Source organism: Fukomys damarensis, unplaced genomic scaffold, assembly GCF_012274545.1.
Source record: "Fukomys damarensis isolate Sample0158 unplaced genomic scaffold, DMR_v1.0_HiC HiC_scaffold_11, whole genome shotgun sequence".
NCBI lineage: Eukaryota > Metazoa > Chordata > Mammalia > Rodentia > Bathyergidae > Fukomys > Fukomys damarensis.
In genome coordinates this window covers 13994732-14015271 of record NW_022900923.1, presented here as the reverse complement: position 1 = coordinate 14015271, position 20540 = coordinate 13994732, and the positions used below count along the sequence as shown (strand labels likewise).

At 38.6% G+C, this 20540-nt stretch overlaps 1 protein-coding gene across 6 annotated transcripts in view; it reads right to left on the bottom strand.

Annotated features, from left to right (window-relative positions):
• Rgs7 (regulator of G protein signaling 7) overlaps positions 1 to 20540 on the bottom strand; it is a 462366-nt gene that overhangs the window by 261694 nt on the left and 180132 nt on the right. Inside the window, exon 1 of one of the 6 annotated variants that reach the window (XM_033762082.1) lies at positions 5597 to 5629. The exons of the other annotated variants lie outside the window; for them this stretch is intronic. Within the exon in view, the coding sequence (XP_033617973.1) occupies positions 5597 to 5614 (18 nt within the window). The 5' untranslated portion in view covers positions 5615 to 5629. Of the gene's footprint in view, positions 1 to 5596; positions 5630 to 20540 lie in introns of those variants that run through there. 6 annotated transcript variants of the gene reach the window in all.

Sequence of the window (20540 nt, the reverse complement as noted above, 5' to 3'; positions counted from 1 at the left end):
ATATATATACAGACACACACACACACACACACGTATACAACCCACATGACTCCGCGTTCACAGATAGAACAATACATATTGGACTTGAAATATCCACATACTTGCATATCCCTGATATTTAAGATTTTTTTCTCCATCTTCATGTCTCTTAACATGTAGAGGGAGTATCATTAGCTTCATCTTCTCGGCTCTTTCTGCCCCTAAACTTGCTTCCTAAACTTTTCCAGGGGAGATGACTGACCTATCAGACAGCCAGGAATGAGCCGGAAATGAGAAAGTGACCACAGGGCCTACCCTCTTTTCTTTTGGTTGGAAGCCCACATCCAACTCAGCTGATGGAGAGGGGTCCGCCCCAGTGGCTAAGCTGGTGTGCTCAGGACTGTTTCCAGAGGAAAGCTTATCTGTGCACGAACACTCCAATAACAAATTTATCACCAGTCAAGGTGATTTTGTGACCCCTACACATGCCTATCTCTTCAGTTGTGACTCTCAGTTTAGAGTTCAGTTTTGAATCAGGCTTCCAGAATTCCACAACAATAATCAGATACCCCAGTTAATACACAAAAAAGATACCAGAAGTACAAAAACATGAAAACAGATATTGTAACACAACTCTATTTTGTTACTATTTGCCCTTGATTCACCTGACTCAGTATTCGGAAATGAAGAATAAGCTGCTTTGCTTTGCTTGGTATCAGCCCCTAAACTCTTGCATTATCTGCTTAATGGTTTAAACCAGGCCGGATTCGAGGGACAAGGAGACTTCTGACTCCCACTTCAATCACCTCAGCACTCAGGGATGTGGCAAACATCACCTCTGCTGCCAGGCTGAGTTAAGGTACAGAGCAATGAGGAGAGATGCTTTCTCCATAAAGTCACATCGCCTCTCGTTTCATTAGATTCCAATGAAACAAGGAGGAGGGTGGAAATTCAAAGTGGCTTCTGTGGCTCTATTTCAAAACCTTCTACTTTTTGAGCTAGAATTTCTACAATAGGAAAATTAAATTCTAATGTAAAAATAGAATTTGTCTTCTAGACTGGAAGTGTGACGATGGAAATATATTCAGCTCTTTGCTGTTTTTATTCAGTTGGGATTTATTCATGAACTCTGCCATGACCCAGAACAAGCAAGTAAACAAACACATAAGCAAAACAGAATAACACTAAGCAAAAGCAATGGCATCAGAAAAACAATTTTGTTTCTAAACACTAAAATCAGTCACCAGGCCACATAGAAAAGCACATCCATCTTATCTACTGAAGTTCCTTCAAACATTCATTCGGGCTCAATTTTTATATTAATCCTGGTTTTACATGTTTGATGATGTGTTTTCCTACTAAGCAGCAGAAACTGAGTGATACAGAGAATGCTAAAAACAAGTGACAGCAAGAGCCATGTGAGACTGTAAGAATAACAAATAGTGAAGTTCTCTGTCACTGCTTACTTTAAGGCAGAAAGATTTATGTGGACGTGTGCGTGCATGTGTGTGTGTGTGTGTGTGTGTGTGTGTGCAAGTAGATACGCACTTTTCCCACTGTCCTTGGGGAACTGATTCTAGGACTCCCTGAGGATATCAAGACTTACATATGCTCAATTCCCTTACAGAAAATGGCACAATATTTACGTATAACCTGTGCATATTTTCCTTTGTGCTTTAAGCCACCTCTAGATCACTTACAGTACCTAGTACAATGTAAGTACTGTGTATATGGTTGCTAAACTATACTGTTTAGGAAATAATGGCAAGGAAAAGAGTCTGTACACATTTAGTCCAGGCAGAATATTTTCAGAATACTGCTCATCATCGGTGGTGGGTTAAATTCACTGATAAAGACGCTGCAGTAAAGAGGGCTGACTCTGTATGTGTGTGTGTTCCACATGGTATATGCTTATTTGTACATATATGCACAAGGATGCCACTGAGTGGTAAGGTGAGAGTTTTCATTCTCATTAACAGGCCTCTGAGGGTGAAGATGGGGGAGTGGGATGACAGAATACTGAACATGGACAGGAGAGCCAGCTTGCCACGAGACACTGAGGTTCTCTCTGAATCTTATTTTCTTTATCTTTTCTTTATTCTTAAGTTAGAAGCAGGTCATCTGCAAGTTCTCTCCTAGCTATGAAACTACTGAAGTCTGGAAATAATCATCCATGTTCAGAAGTGAGTAAGTTTCCTTATAAGTTAAAGAGCCAATTCCTTGCCAGAGACAAAGAGTTGAGGAAATTAAATTAAACAAGACCTTCTACAAATGTGTTCACTTCTAGCTGTCAGCAGGTTTTAATTTCAATATAAAAATGAAGTGAAGAAGAACACGCACCACCAGTGAGGCCTGAGTTTGAATCCGGGCTATTCACAGCTAAATGAACAAATAAGTTGGTTTAGCACCCTAAAATTCAATTTCCTCGTCTGTAAAATGGAGACAGTCATCTGCCAACTATGGGAATTAATGAGAGTGCTCACTCAGCAGCTACCACGCCGCCGTCCCCACCTGCACCCCCACCCCACCCCCAGAGGTTCTCCCCTTCACTGTGTCTGGAAACCACAGGCCCTTTTTCTTTACAGTCCAGCTGCCGAAGACGTGCGTAATCAAGTGTCAAATATTTAGAAGCAGGAATTTCTCAACCAGTAGTAGACAGAGATGCTTGAGAAGTTCTATCTTACTTTGCTTGTAGAAGACTGGGTTTATGTGGTCAATATGATGAGAAACAAGAACTACAAAAACTATGGAAAAATATTTAGAACAAATTAACAATGAGATTGTGTCCATTTCTGTCAAAATGAAACTGTCTTTTCTCTCCAGTTTTATTGACAAATTGGACTTTTTAGGTTACTTTAGAAAAACAAAAACTGAACTGAATACTCTTTGCAAAGCTAATCTTTGTATCCACACAAACTAGTTCACCATGTGTGATAAAAGTAAAACAATGTTTTGCAAAGTAGCTTTGAAAACAGCTATGGCTCAGTGTATTAAAAAATTTTAGACCTATATTATGAAATCATTCACATTTAGGTTACTAGTAAAATTCAGCAGGAAAAAAATTAGTTCTCTCTTAGATTAGAATTTATTGAGGAAAGACATTTTAGCTTGCTCATCTCTGTATAGTTAATATCTAAAATGCTTGCCATAATGGATGCTAAAATGAGAGTGGACTGCTGAATTTCTCTGAAGCCACAGACACCTGATTTTTCTGAGAAACTCAAAACAAAAAGTTAAATTAAGATTTGATCTTAAGAGCTATGAAATGATATTTTTTTTCTTTATATCTAACATTTGGTGGGAAATAAGCTAGAGGCAAATAACAGTGGGACCAAAAAGCTAAAATACTCTTATTTGGGGCTTCCGTTTCACTCAGGGATTCTTCGGCTTATGTGTTGGAGGAATTTCTTCTTTCCCTGCACTAGAGCAAATCAATGGCCATTTATGAGACTATGTCTCTGCTTGGAGGGATGACACTCAAGTTGGCTATCCTGTGTAAGCTCACAAGATGAAAGGCTCTATTGAACTACAAAACAGGGCACTTTAAAAAAAAGTCATAATTAACCTTCCCTTTGGAATAGTCTAGATGTTACTTCCAAGCTTATGATGTATTTCAAACACTGCTCAGGTTAAACAGTCCCCACCCACACACTTGGGAAATGAAGGAGGGAGCACATACGCAGACACATTTTTGAAGACTCACTAATTATTCAAGAGGCAGACAGGGCTCCCACACACTGATGAAAACAAAATCATTGCCTTGAATCCTTCCTAGTTCTCTACTGTTCTCAACAACAATGAGAGTTTAATTGAATTTACTTGTAGCTATATTTGCCAGAACGTTACCACAATATCATTACTATTGATTTCATTAAGCCAATAGCTTCACAGAGACACCCTGACTGTAGATGAAAGGTTGAAGTGAAGTTAAGACACTCTGTACTCTGTAGTTCTGAAGGAGAAATAAATGGATCAAAATTTCAAAGGAAGTTTTCCAACATCTTACAGCAATCCCCCATTAGGCACAGATATCTGAAGATAAAAATGAGAGACTAAGAGGGCATATTGAATGGAATTTTTTCCTATGTATACGTATTTCCAACTTTTGGTGTGTACCATCATTTTAAATGTTAGCTATGAAAATGGGAAAGATGGTCATTAAAGTGCTTCCTGGCTTCTTAGGCAATTAGGTGGTGGCAGGTATTACATAATTTAAATCTGCCTATATTACCTTTTCCTTTCTAAGGAAGAAATTATTTGCACTTTTGAATTGCACAAAGAAACCAGAGTTCACCTCTAATGAAAGTTAAATAAGAATAATGAGATTAAAATTTGTGACACAAACTTTTTTTTTGCTGCAATAATTCAATTAAACCCGCTTCTAATTGATATGATTCCCTCATATTATACTTGATGGCAGACAGTATCTTAACTCAGAATTAGCTACTCCTCTTATATGAAAAAGCTGCTATTGTCATTAATAATTATAACTACAAATATAAACTAGTAAAATCTAGTTACATGTAAATCAGCCCTAGTTCATCTTGAATATATATTTCTTTCTCAAAAGACAATGAGTAATTTAAAGGCTTTTTATGCTTTTTACAGAAATACAGGTACATCTTTCATATACACATCAGTTTTGTTACTCTTCAAGTAATGCATTTTTTCATTCATCTCAAAGAATACAATCTCTACTCAAAAAAAAGATACATTTTTAAAAACATGTTCATAGTGTTTGTTCGAACTACTTGAATTGCAAGGGACAGAGTCCCAATGTAAATCATCACAAACAAAGTTGTGATTAATGTGAGATGTTTTCTAAAACTCAAAGATGTAAACAGGGGCTGGCCTCAAACACAGGCCCCTTCAAGACATCCCACCGCCTCCTCCTGGTTGCCTCTTTTTTGTGGCCCTGAGTCTTCTCTCAGTTTTCCAATACAGCAAATATGACTGCCCATACGTTCTGCTCTTTATAGTTTTTAGGCCAGGAACCCACTCTCTTTCCTGTATTTGAATTTCACTGCAAAATTCCTGACTTAGAATGCTGGAGGGGGATAGAGTTGGAAGGGGTGCTGGGCAGACCAAAGAATGATGGTTAATCACTGCTTCAGTCTGAAAACCTACTGGAAAACAGAAAGAGTTACATAGAAAAAATGAAAAAGACCAATAAAAACAATGGGAGGGGAGAAAGAGAGGAGATGCTGAGTACTGCAAGAGAACAAAAATCAAAATTGATTGAGGAAAGGACTTTGGGTAGACAAGCAAAACCACTGTAGGAGTTTTTGCAGCTATGAAAGAGAGAAAGAAGGAACTAATGTGGCCAAATACCATACTTGGCTAATTAGCAGGAGTTTTGGGCCACAGCAGTGCTTGTCCAGGAGGTAGAAAATGCACACGACAGAGTAACCTGAGTTTTCAGGAGTCTCTTCCTCCCACCAGGTGTCACTACTTTAACTCTCTGAAAGACACTGATGGCGAATCTCTATTGCTCTGGGAGTTGGGATAGTTGCCTATGCCCCCTGCAACAATGGGGAAAGATTTCATAGGAAGGAAGCCAGATGACAGACAGGACAAGGAGATGGAAAGGGGAGGGAGAGGCAGAACGTGTGAGTACCTTGGTCCACTGCTCCATCCTGGGCTTCAAGAAAGCAATGAGCACAACTCATGTAGAATGAAGACTCGTGTCGGAGACCTCTTTCTCTGCAATTTCAATCTCTCTGAAATGTGCCTCTGTAGTGATTTGCAAACCCATTTCTACCTTTGTGGCTGTTAAAATTTACAGGCAGTCATTGGTCTGGACTGAGCTCCTGCAATGGATCCAACAGATCAAACAAAAATGTAATGACTCACACTTAAGTTCCACACCTCCAAACAGAAACTAAGTTGTTTATCTAGGCTTGTTTTGTTTTGTTTTCCTCAAAAATTGGGGGTGGGGAAAAAAAGGTCCATTTTATTTTATACGATGAATTGTTGCCCAATACTAGAATGGTAAAAAAAAATCTAATTAAGACCTATGAACTAAATTTTTAAAAATATTTCAAGACTGTCAGTTTAGTTCTCTTGAAGCTTACTTGAAACTCTCTTACCTGGACTTCTGAGCATGCTTGCACCCACATCAGTCTGCTCAATCGACAAATCTCATAAGGAAACTGGAAACAAGTCTCCATATTTCACCTCTTATTTAGAATTTCCATTGAGATGACAAATGCATAAATCCTTTATAAGTGGTTACTCAAGTTTCTCCATTGTATGGTCTAAAATTGTCATTCCAGTCTTATCATTTGCTACTTGCCATACCTCATGCTCCAAACACTCATGGCAACTCTTCACGGCTTCATCTTCTCACACACCATGTCTTCTTCAGTGTGATCTGATCTGTTCCATCTGGGCCTTCAGAAATCCAATGTTACCTCCAAGAGCCCTTCAAATTTGACTTTCTCACTGAAGTCCTTTATCCCTTCTCCCACCTTGCTCATCCCTACTGAATAGTCATAGCTACTTCTGAATTCCTTAACACCTTTATTTGTCCTTCTTTCTTGCTATCTCCTGGGGACCTTCTTTTCTATGACTTAGGTTATTTGTATGCAAGTGAATCACTCCATTTCAATTATAAATGCTCCGAAGACTTGCACTGACTTTGTTATCTGAGGCACAGGTCATGAGGGAATTATGGAGGGCTCTTAGCTTTCACTTTATATAGTTCTGTACATTTGTATGGTTTGTTTTGTTTTACCATGCATAAATACCTATTCTATAATTATTTTCCCATATGCATTATTTAAGAATTCTCATCATAATAGGATGAATAATTTAAACATTAAATCTTTTATTCAAACATCTGTTATCATGTATTTTGAGGTCAAATATTTCCAGATGCCTGTTACATTGCCTGTAAACATTTTGAACAATTGCTTATGACCTTCAACAACCCAACAGGTTGACCCAGAAATTATCTTTTTTAAAAAAATGTATTTTAAATTCAGATCTATTACACCAAATTGTTTATATTCCTTTTTTGTTATTCAAATCTCTTATAACCCCAGAAGATGAAATCAATAGCCTTATCAAATCAATACTATAAGAATTCCTCACAGATGAAAGTATTTTTTGTTTTTGTTTGTTTGTTTGTTTTTGTTTTTTTGTACTGGGGATCAAACTCACGACCTTGTGCTTGTGAGGCAAGCGGTGGCACCACTGAGCTAAATCCACAGTCTGAAAGACATTTCTTATGCACATTTTATTAATACAAGTGCTCAATTTCGATTGAACTCTTCTTTTTTCTCTTTGCTTCTGGAATCAACCTGAAATTCCGCCATCCTCCAGGGTTTAACAAATATAGACCAAACCTTCCTTAACATTAACTTTATCAATGGATACTTGGAAAACAAAATGTCTAAAAATAGCCATTGATTTGGATGAGACAAAGGCAGAGAATACAGAACATGCCCTGGATTTAGCTAATTCTCTTGAAATTCTGGCAAGAAAAGACAAATAAAAGATGTCGTGGCACTCTTGGCTGCACTGACCATTTTATAACATTCTCACCAAAGGCAAAGTCCCTCAAAATACCTCCCTGCAGAATAGTAGATCTATGACGGCTTTCGAATGGAAGAATTATTCCACTATTTTAGCTCAATTTAATCGTGGCTTCTCCCAGTAGCCAGTTATGTCTTTACTGTATAAATTTTTCTAAAGTCATTTATATTCCCCAGCTCCTTGGGTAATGTATTCTGTGTGTAAATTACCCATCACCTAAATTCATGTGTGCTTCCTATTATTTATGACTTTTCTTGCTCAAGCTTAAAAGAAGCCCACCCATATCATGTTTCCAGAATTTAGTTACCGACATCTCATTTATCATGGTCACAGTGTTCATTAGTTCATGAGCTCTGATTTTGAGTGTTGCATTCTCCTTTTTAAGATCATCAGGTGAACTGGACATACAGGTCACTTTCTTCTACAATTGTTCCTTACACACTCGCTGGTATTTGTTCAGAAAAGCTTATCAGTTGCTGGCCACTGAGCAACACAGACCTATTTCTGGACTTGTGAAATAAATGTCCTCCCTTGCTCCAACCCTTCTCCATTTATCCAAGACCTATGATGAGCAGAACAGCAATATGCTTCCAGTTCATGGCTACACTGAGAACCAGAGAACAAGAACATATAAGCACTAAGGAGTATGCACGCCTCTACTATCCTCCCAAATGGACCGAAAACAACAAACTTAATCAGTGCTGAAAAGAAAGCTCTCTTCATCACTATATTTCATGATTCAGAGGATGCCACATTTGTCGAAGACCTTGGACACACTCTGGAAATATGCGAACTGATCTCTTGGAAACTCTGAAAACAAATGGTGATTCCATCAGCTTCTAGAAGCTTTGCCCCTCATCCTTTCCTCGGCCAAGATTTCTTTACTTTTCCTCACATCTCTACCTCAAAAAAAAAAAAATGTTTGCCATTGTTTCCTGGGTACTTATATCTTAGGGATCTTTACAATTTTTAAAATCTTCTACTGCAACTTAAAACCATTTACATCTGCTGAAAAAGATTGGTGCTACCTGAGAAATACATTTCAGCTCTTAGGAAAAATATTATGTCAAATTTATCAGACACAATACAGTCACTACTGTCTAACTGGGTTACAGAAAACCTAAACGACTTCAAAAAGATTTGGAAGCATTTATATGAGACAAAGACATAAATGGCTATAAAAAGAAGACAGGATTTAAATCAAGAGGCTTCACAGGCACCATTTCAGATGTTACACTAAAATACAAAACTTAGTTATAATCTGGCACATATCACACACAGTAACCTACAAACCATCCAATGTACTCAAATCCCCTCATGTAAATATCCATAAACACATTCGGGAGCAAGAATGCCATAATATACTACACTCAAATATAATACTCATGCTTAAATATACAGAAAGATTTTTAAAAACTACAATTTGTTTTACTCCCTCCTTTATCCCTCTGTGCCTAATTTAAAAGCTCTCATATCATCAGGCCCACTTAGTTCATACTTTTGGCTACAGACTAAGGTGGGTCGATATCAACCCAATAAAAATAAACATAAGCAGATGGGTGTGGTATTTCATCAGTTTGTTAAAGATATCATCATGTGTTCATTATTTCCACAGGCCAAGGCAGAGTCTTTTGAAAACAATTTAAACAAGACAGAGGTGTGAGGTCTTTTCCCCCACAGAATCCACACTGGAGAAGAAACATGTGATATTTGTTTTTCTCAGTCTGGCTTATTTAGTTGACTTTCGATCACATCTTTTTTTTCCCACCAGATTTACTCTCATGTGGCTGTATCCATCCTGACAGGAGGTTCTCCCTATACACAGGCCGGGTTGAATGGATTACAGCAGAGGAAGAGCACCCCATCATGCCTCAGGACGTGTCCCATTGCTCAGTGATGCATGGCTGTAAGTGTGTGGTGATGTGCTTTTTCACACACAGGTTTCATGCTTTTCAAAGTTTTAAATTGCTTTCTGCTGCTGCTGAGTCTGATCTTTTTCTCTGCATGACATTCTTGGTTTACTTATTTCATACATTGACTTTTAAATTTCCAATTCCTAGAATTCTTCAGAGATCGATGAGCAAACCGTAGAAAGGTAAAAGGACAACAGTTTTCACTTTAATTATACTCTTGCTAGGGCTGCCAATTCAAGGCACTACGAAGTTAAAATGGATTTTATTTTCAGACACATTGGAACGGCCATATTGATCTTTCCAGCTCACTGAATAGTGAGCTTTAAACAGAAAATTCAAGGTAACTTTTCTGATTCACCCTTTCTATTGGAAGGCTGGAGACCAGGGACTTGGCAAAAATCACCTTCTCGCTGATCTTTCTACAAAAGAAAGCTTTCCAAACAAGACTTAGTTACAGCTATTCATTCATTCTGCCATGCTCTCGGGAGAGAAATGAGAATCAAAGTAGGTCTAAGTCTAACACACAAACATATAACTTCGATCTAATAACTGGCCCTTTTATATCCCTCATCATTTTATTTTTCCCTGAGTCCCAAAGGAGTTAGAATGTTTGGCTTTTTGCATTCTGACAACAGTTTTCAATGATTGTATGAGAAAAATGCATTAAAAAAAAGAATGTGCTTTTTTTCTTGATAGGTAACTAGAAAGATTTATTATCTTCTGGTTGGAACATGGAGATCAAAAGGTCCTGACAGTGATGTTAAATTATTTAAAACGATTTTCCCTTTTGATGAGTGTTAAATCCCACAGAGACTCTGAGATAGTTTGAAATGCCTTCTAACGAGTGTCAACAACTTCAGTATGTCTGTTTCCACCAGCCAAGAGAGCCTTGCAAATGTGTATTCTCCATAGCTGGGATAATGACAAACAATTTAATTTTTTAAACTTCTCTTAAAAAATAAAAATATTGATTGTATTTTAAAACTGCACCACCTCCCTTAACATTTGGATAGCCTCACGGGTTTACAACTTCAAGAAGGAAGTGCGGAAGGAATTGTCTTTCTTGCTTTACAGAACCATGCTCAAATCTTGAGTCTGCCATTTTCAGGATGATTTTAGGAAAGCAACAGAAGCTTTCTGAAAGTCTGTACTCCTCCCTGTGAGATTCCAACACTGCTTCCTGGATGCGACATGCTCTGGCAAGCAGGGACTCAGACCCTAAGATGACACCATTCTAGGTGTGCACTGTTCTGAACAGAGACTATCCTATTTGTTAAGTGACTCAGATGACTTTCTTTATTCCCTTCTGAATTACATTATACGTATGTCTTATTTCTCGTTCTCTCTTAATGAAAATTTCTAGAGCAGAAATACTGGTTTAATACATCTACAATCTGAAGAGTACCTTTTAAAAGACTGAATTAAAAAGGGACAATGACGAAGCCACATATGACCAGCCCAGGCAGCCAAACCCCCAGCTCAGCAGCAGGAAACCTACAACGGTCAGGACCCTGGGAGTGACTACCAGCTTCCCTAATCTTTGCCTCGACTTCCAACCCAGCACAATCCAGAGAAAGCTAAAGATGCTTCCTAAACCAGCCACACAGCTTACCAAATTCCAGCATCCCCCCACGCCAGCAGCAGCTTTTTGTTTATTCTAACTTGGGTGGCCTCCACTTATGTCCACACTTTTAAACATTTATTTATTTCTCCCACTACATTCCTAAGAGGGACATGGGGTCAATCTTCATCCAAAATGATGCCTTTTATAGACTAACAGTCCTCTTCCAGTTCTAATATTCTATGACTATAGATTTTGAGGTCAAATAAAACAGGAATTTAATCACTAGTTGAACAAGTGATCAGAATTACATTATTTCCCTGTGTAGAATGGCTTCTTCTGAATTTCTCAGGAAGTTTTTGCTTTAAGTTTTTATACCTTAGAAACTAAAAAAGGCTATATTAAGAATGCTGTACTGCTTAGATAATAGCCATTGGTACAAAGTTAGATACTCTCTTTTGGAAGACATTTATCCTAATGCACTTGTCTACTTTATGGGCCCTGAAGAGAATAATCAGAGGTGGAGAAATGATCCCCCTGCCCAGTACACTAGTACTAACAGACAACATAATGGGAATGTGGTGCTTACATCTGTCTTCCTCTTCCCTTCATGATAGTCCTGGGCACTTGTTTTGAATCAACTTCCCTTGGAAATTATCAATATTCGTTATTCTTCTACCTGAAGGCTGTTCCTTGTGTCATTCTAGTTGGTGTTAGGCATTGATCAGCATGTGAAATAATGAATATAACCTATCTAGGAAATCTGTGAAGTTAGAAAATAGAGTCATATCAAATCAAATCTCATGTGACCTATACTTCAGCTACTCTAAATTTTTCACTATATGTGTATATTTAAAAACTTTCATGATGGAAATTTTAGGCCTAAAAAGAACCAGAATGCATTGAGTCCTCATGTGCTCATCACACAGTTGTAAGAATCATCAAGTTATTATGCCAAATATCTTGTAAAAGGAATACAAGTTCTTTTAACAGAATCAATTCTTTAGAAAAATGTGTACTAATTTTTCCATTAAAGATGAGTCTGGCTGCTGCCTCCTAGCCTCTGCTTGTGCTCTGAGTACTTTGGGGAACAGACTTGACTTTGTTTAATCTTTCTAACTTTTTTATCTCCTATGAGACCCCAAAAGTATGGAAGAGAAAGTAAACGGAAAAATAACACTTCATGTACTAATAAAGATTTGCCTTTTTACTTGTATATAATTTCTAAATTGTTTCCTAATAATCATGTAATAAAGGCAAAGCAATGATTGCTAACTCCTTTTTAGACAAAATTTTCAGAATTAGGCAGGGCTCGGTAATGGACCAAAGCTGCACAGCTGGTGAGAAGGGAATCTAGTGAGACAGCAAACCAGGTATGCTTGCTTCATACAGCAATGGAGGAGGGTAATGAAAAAGAATACCATAAAAAAGTCAATTTTCTCTTCAAATAAAATATAAATGTTCCTGAATACAGTCTCCTCTCAGGGTTTGAAATCTGGGGAAAGGACTTGTACCATACTTGTTCTATCCTACTGTGTGCAATGATTAAGAATCCTTTGCATTTCAACAAAGACTCTGACACGCTCTCACTGCAAGTTCTGCATGCCCTCTTCACATTCCTTGGGAACTACTGCTTGGATTTACAGCATTTTAAAAATGAAACAAGACCTACGTCATTCAATCTGTATGACCACTGCTGAAATAAACATGCGATGATTCTAAAGGCCTCGCTAAAATGGCGAGTATCTGTCATGAATCTACCATGTGGTTATGTTGAATGCTCATGTTGGTCTGTGGCTGGTGACAGGAAAGCCAGGAGGAATGACTTCCCAGAGCACAGAGCTTTCACTTGTGCTTTGAACACTGAGTGCACATCAGATCAGTCAAGTGAGGGGAGGAAGCAAACTGATCCATCTGACCAGCACAGATAGCTTATGCAGTGATATCTTTAGGATAAAGTGGAAGAGCGTGCTGTACACAGATGGATGGAAATAGAACAGGAATAATAAAATGAAGCAACCAAGAAGAAAGAGAAGCAGCAGTACAATTCAAATCAGATTAACCTAAGGTCAGTGTGGAGACACCAACAAAGATAAAAAGTCCCTTGTGTAGGAAATCAGAGAATGACGCTGGGAACAAGAGCCACTGCTGCAGAGAACTAAGACACATGAGGTCACGTCCAGGCAGTCAGGTTAACACAATTCTCTCCTGCAAAGGCTTTTTAGCTTCTCATGACAACCTACAGTAACATAACCATTTTTCATCATGACCAGAATATTCATGTCTTCCTACATGCACAAATCTATTTGAAATAAAAGTTTTACTAAACAGTGTATATCCTTACTATAGATAGTGAAGCACGTTATTTTTCCATGTTATTTTACTACATTAACATAAAAATACTACTTACAACTTTCTCAACAGCTTTTAGGGCACCCTTGTGGAACACAATTTAGCTGGTAATTTCTAAAAACTCTTCTACTGAGTACACTCCACGTAACATATGCAGGTAGTTTGTATCCTTAAGATTCACCAAATCAAACCATAAAAACAAGCAAAAAAAACTAACAGTGCTCTCTGTGCTCCTCTGGCAACCACCTCTTCTCATTCCATTTAAAGCCAAACCTCTTGTCTTCTACCTGCAAGGAATTTGTCAAACCCAAGGTTCTCAAAGTTTTTGATCTTAGGACCTCTTTACATTTTAAAAAATTATTGATAGCTATAAATTTTTTTCTTATTAAATGGTTTATATATATTAATACTTAACCATTTTTAAGTTAAAATTGTGCAATATAAAATGTTATTTCATTAAAGTTACAAAATAAATCTATTACATGGTAATATAAATTCCTGTAACAAATATCTATTTCCCCAAAAATATTTAATAGCAGGAATATTATTATACTGTTTTGCAAATCTCTTCTGTGCTTGGTTTAGAAAACAGCTGACTTTCACATATATTTGTGCACTCAGTTGATTGTAATATTTACTTTCATTTAAGGAAATCTGGTGTCACACAGAAAATACCTGGAAAAGGATGAGAAGTTTTATTAGTCTTTTCAGGTCATTGAAGGTACTCTACTACTATACTAATTTCTTAGTTTAGTTGAGCTGTAGAAACTGAATCCTGTTCAACGAAGTTTTCACACTGTTAAAATTCACTACTATATGCTTTGAACAGCTCTTTTACCCAGGAATAGCAAGCATTGGTCATTTGGAAAATAATGATTCACTGACTTATTCAGATTTCTCAAATGCTTACACATTTCATTTTGAAATATCAAAAATGGCATTTGTTAATATCACCACTGATCTCATGAGAAACATCATTTACTATTGAGAAGTTGCCAGGCTCACCATGACAGTTACAAGTTTTCCAAAATTCTAACTTTCACTCAGAAGTCTGAGCTTTGTTATAGGCAATTAATACTGTCAGTTGTTTTTCCCGATGTGACAGGTTCAATTTGTTCATTTAAAAAAAAAAAAAAAAAAAGTTTGCCAACTATATTTGAAGCAGCAGAGCTGTCCTTCCAGTTAATCATTCTAATAACGATGTTCCATGAAAAAAGGGACTAACTCAGGTTGCAGCTCAAATGATGGCCAAGTGCTCCTGGAGACACCCTGACTTCAGCACCCATCTTGCACGCTGGGACCACAGTGACATGACGTGTTACAAGCACTGCAGATCTTATCCTTTTGCTCTGCTCTGTCTTCAGGATAGGTTCAAAGGGCTTGATATACTACACAGGTCCTGCTTCAGCCCCAGTGGAATCCCCTAGCCTTTCTTTCCTTCCAACACTGGAGTTTAGAGTTGTTCTTCACGTCAGCCCTCCTCACGCCCCCAAGCCTCAGTATGGGCTGCCTAGTTGGTGAAAATTGGCTGATCCTACAAGATTTTGCTCAAATGTCAATGGCTTCAAGGTGCCTCCACCACAGTACTTATCACTTTGATGTTTACAGCCTATTTATCTAATTTCATTAAACTATGAATTTCTTGGGAGTAGAAATTTTGTTTTTTTATGTTAAACATTTTATCTCAATCTGTCCATACATATATTTAAAAATACACTTGTTAAATTCATGAAACAGCCAGATGTCCTTGAGCTTCATCATACTTCCTATGCATGGGCAGACCTGGTCTCAGGTCTAAAAAAGCCTATGCTTCTAGGCAAAAGGGGCAGCTGACTGTACCAGTAAAGGCTACTCCTGACAGTAGAGCAGCAGCTTGCAGTGTTTATGCAGATAGTTCAGGAAACAGGACATGGAGGGTTTAGAGTAGAAATACAGAAGGTAGAGTGTTTTAAGTAGGTTAAGTACACTTGCTTCACACCACAGTCTGAACTTTGGAGGAGTAAAGGAAATGTGTGTGTGTGTACACATGTGCACACACACGCACACCTTTGCTCATAAACTTAATCTGTTCTAAAGTTTTGGAAAATATGGCCGAGTCTATGTTTATGTGGGAAAGATGGATGTGGTTATGTTTGTTACCAGATGCAGAGTTTGCAAACAAAAACAAAAACTTTTCCAAACACTTCTGTTTATGAACCAAATTGTTTGTGAACAAGAGCATTCATCAGCTGAAGTGCCAACTGTATGTGTGTGTATTTTTAAAGACCTATCAGAAAGCTTTGACCCCAGGTCCTGTGTTGTGATTTGTTGACTTGTGCAAGAACCACCTGCCAGATTAGTAAAACTTTGGAGTGTCTACAGATGATTGACACATAGGGCACAAACTGAGAAGGGAAGATCCGTTTCAGACGTGGGATGCACCAGCCAATAGACTTGTAGCCTGGATGTAATAAAAAGGGAAAGAAGAAGGAAGTCCCTCCCCTTTGCTTCTTCAGAGAGCTCTAGTTCTTGCTATTGCAAGGTCATCTCCAGTTCCCCCAGGCTTCCAACACAGACTCTTAATTTTCCAACACAGACTTATATAAGACTCCTCAATAAGTTGCAGGTGTTCAACTTCTGACTGGATCTTCCAGCTCTCCAGCAAGCAGACAGTCATTTTGCAATCTTCTACCCAATTCAGCAAGCAGCTATTATAGGCCTACTTAATAAATCCTTTATATAATTACATATAATACATATATATTATATTGAATTTGCTCCTCTAATGAACCATAATTAATACATGTGTTAACTGCCTTGAGTATTTCTCTACAGATTATGATCTCACTGTAGGTTGCATTCTTATCTCCATTAAATAGCCTCATCTAGGCCTCATGTGTCTCTCCAGGCTCTGAAATACTCAGAGAGAACAGATTTGGATAGGTTAATAGTTGAGATCAGGAAAAGGGAGTCAGTGGCCAAACTTTTAATGAAATAATAGGTGAAACAAAAAAAGTCCAAACAGATGTTTCCAGCATAGGCTTCTAGTCATCTTAAGTTTTGAAACTTGCATCAAAGTTCTGTAAAAGACAATTATAGTTTGCAGTGCTTCCATAACAGCATTCTACAGAAGCTTTCTGAAGGAGATCTTCAAGAGCTATGTTTCAGTAGGACACACTTGGGGGACCATAGGTATGGGAAGGAAGGAAGGAAGGAAGGAAGGAAGGAAGGAAACAAAACAAAAAAATCAATAAGGAGCAGTAATAATAAAGCTTTGAAAATTTCTTTGAAAATATACCCTATATTTGACGCAGCCACACATAAAATCTGGTAAGCTACGGCATGACTTCCCAGTACAAAACACTAGCTGAGGGAACTGTCTGGAAGCCTACAGGAGACCACAGTACTCTGATTTCCAGTCATCATCAACTTGTAACATTGTGGATCAGGGAAGAAAGACTATGCCTTGGTCCCCCTTTATTGTAACTGCTAATTCTTTTTCTAAAGATAATTACTAAATTCTGTCCCAGCACTGTTTTTTCACTTTTTACAAATCACTCATTGTGTTGCCTTTGGTAAATCCCTTGTCACGAGATGCGTTGCCCACCTTCCCTGAAACTCTTCAGAGGGACCACACTGAAGTAATTCAATTACTGAGCACCTATTCACCCTGCTAGCGAACTGAAGGAGTAAAGAGTGAAACCTGGATGAATACATGCTTTGTTATTACTTTTCTATTCAGGATTCTCTCCATACTCTACCACCCAAATGCACCTAATTAGGTGCTCAATAAATGACCAAAGGAATGAAGAAATGCTGCTGCTTTGATCCAATCCCGAGGCCTCTGCAACTCAGTGCAGCTACTCTCATAAGGGCCCACAAACCCTAGAGGACATTAAAATGGCAGCCTCAGTCCAGGCTCTCTGGTGATGTGCCCAGCCTCAGCAACACCCTCAAGTCTGAGTAAGGTGACAGCTCTCTCTTCCATAATTCTCTTCCATTATCCAATCAGCCTCCAAATTTCATCTATTTAACCTCATCAAGGGCTCTCAAAACCAGCTGCTCCTTTCTGTGTACTAATCAACAGCCTTAATCCGTAGCTACAGCTGGACTAAGCAGGGGGAATGCCACACTTCCCTCCACTCTAATTAGGAGCCACAACCTGGTGAGACTAAAAGCTTTTGCTCTTCCTCAGAAACAATCAATCAAAACCTTAGAGGCCAGATAAGAGAACATAGTTTTGGGTTTTGATGCCAAAAAGTTTTAATCATACTAAACCCTAGAATGATGCTGACTTATCCACCTACCTCCTCTGTCACAGCAGCGTGGAACCGGGCATTCCCTGGCCCCACCCCAGGAGAGAACCTACACCTGTTGAAGCCCTAGGGCTTGTGCCCCTGGATGGAAGCTTGAACCCAAGGAGAAGAGGGGGAGCTGCAGCATGCTCAGTTATTGTTCTGGATTACTGTTTATCAGTTGATCTTTGTACCAGTAGAATGGTAAGGCCTGAAGAAGCTGGTTGTATAAAGAAGTCAGAAGTCTCTTCAGAGTCTAAAGCTTTTGCCTCTTTCCAAGCCACTGAACAGGAAAAACTTCTGATGATCCCAAGTAATTTGCCACAGTCATGCTTTTTGCATGAACTGTAACCCAGATGTCAGCTGAGGACTCTCTGCCCTTGTGATCTATTTATGGTTGCTCAGGCCTTCCAAATGGACAGTCTAAAGAGGACTTCAGCCACCAGAGATTTCTGAACATTTTTTTCACAGCTCAGCTCTATCCAAGCATATGACCATCACCAGCACCATACTGAGCCCTAACTCAGACCTTCCACTGGCTCCACAGAACGCAACTCATTAAACATTTAGGAAGTTTTCTAGAACTTACTTAATATTTGAGGGGATGAGGAGAAGCCTACATTCTACTGCACAGGGTTTGAATTTCTCTAGGTTGCTCCAGTTGTCCAGATAACACACACACACACACACACACACACACACACACACTGACCTCATCATCTTCCCTATAGGATGTAGAAAGCCTTGGGTGCCTCTTCTGCCTCCTGCAAAACAACTCCTCTCACTCTCTGTTTGGGCTCTTTTCCAAAATATGATCAGCAAGGTTATTTTTTTCTTAAATAATACGTTCTCTATTTTTCTAAAAAACATTCTTATGCCATCTCTTAAAAGAACAAAATGAACTTCCTAGTTTGCCAAACTAAAACAAGACACACAGTAGGCACTTAGAAAATAATTTCTAGGTAAATACATAATTACTGTTACAAGAAGGGTCCTCCCCACTGTGATGCAGTAAGAAAGGAGCCCGGGGCACAGAGACAGCTTGCACTGCTGTCTTATGTGTAAAGGATTAGAGCAGGCATACATTAAATCCATTCCACTACAGACATTTTATTCCCTCTTAGGAACCTAAAGTGCTTTCCCACATTGTGTCACAAATCCTCGCAGCTTCCCTCTGAGGGAAGAAGCCCTTATCTCCAACCCATGGATGAAGCAGAAAGATGTAAGTGCAATGAGCCTCGAGGTAACCCACAGGGAGCACTGGGTAGAACCAGGGCCCAGCGTCTCCATCGAGCCCTTCGCAAGTGTGTGGGCTGCGTTTCCTCACACAGAGCTTCCAAATGCTGCTGCTTCTGCTGTCCCAATGCTGCCCCAGTTTCCAGTCTGTGCTCACTGAGGGGTGATGAGGCGTCAGAGTGCAAACAACGGTGCTACAGGGACAGGGGAAGAAATGAGAACCAAGACATGTCATGTAAAGGTACAAGATCCCAACAATGAATGTAACTGTACTGTATCCCTAAAATGTACCAATAAACTCAATGAGAGAGAGAGAAAAAAAAAAAAAAACTACAGCGCTAAGTGAGCTCTGCTACCCTGGCTCCTGACCCAGGGAAAGCCTGTCAGGGCACCGCAATCTCAGCACTGGAAAAATAAAAATCATAAGTAATAGTATCCACCTTTCAGGGTTATTATGAGGAGTGAATGATTTACACCTCCTACTCCCAGTCCCCACACAGCTAGTAGACTGCTCAGGAAGGGGCCCAGCATGGAGCAACACTATGTAAGTGTGCGCTATAATTATTTCTTCTTTTCAAATTATACATTCTTGGATTGGCAACCTTAAATCCATTATCGGTGTTTTTTTTTTTTTTTTTTTTGAGGTGGGGGGGTTATAGTTGACAACATTGCCTAACGGCAGAAACAAATCTTCCAGGGTCCTAAGCATATGATTAAATCCAATATATTACTACTCTATTGTTCACGTCCCTTTCATTTCTTTTTTCCTTCCTCCTTTTTTCCATCTCTCCTCCCTCAGTATTGTCTAAATTCCTACTATATGACAAGGAACATATTAGATTCAGTACAGTAGTAAAGATAACTGAGAAGACAATTTTGACATTAGGATCTTATGTTCTAGGGAGGACGTGTACAAAAAAACTTCACTTTCAATTCAATGTCAAAATCATTTTACAGAAAGAACCCAGGAGAAGGGACATTTATTTCTGCCTGAAGCTACCAGTATAGCCTTCCCTGTGAAGGTGATGTTAGAGCTAAGTCATGAAATATAAATGGGAGTTCTCCAAATAAAGAATATTTGTAAGGTTTGAGCAGTTTTTTAGTAATGTATATAATTTAAGTTCATATATAACAATTATAAAATATAACCATGTACTAATCATACGACTTAAACTGTAAGGATAGAAAGCATATAGAAAACAATTCTACTAAGCTAGCAATCGGTTACTAAATCAATTAACAATGTCATCAATTAAAATTAAAATATTAGTAAATGTTTAAATAGCATTAACTACAAACAGTTGCAACAGATGCTGCTATAGTTTGATTTGAGGTGTCCTCCAAAGGCCCACCTGTTACCAGCTTGGTCTTCAGCTCCGTGCTTTTTGAAGGTGCTGCAATTTTAACAGGCCTAGTAGGAAGTTGTAGGTCACCGGAGTGGACCTCCAAAGAGGACTGTGGCAGCTAAGGATGTAGGTCAGAGCACTCGATATAGGAGAATTAGAACTCCCAACCTGTTAGATGTCAAATCTGCTGAGTTCTAAGTTTGTGGCCCTACAACATCAAGGAATGAAGTTAAGAGCCGAAGGAAGAAGTTAGGAGAGTTTTACTAGATATAAAGAGAAAAGAATAGCTCCTGGATTTCCAAGAGAGGCCCCAAATGGGGTAGCCACTGAGGCCCTTCGT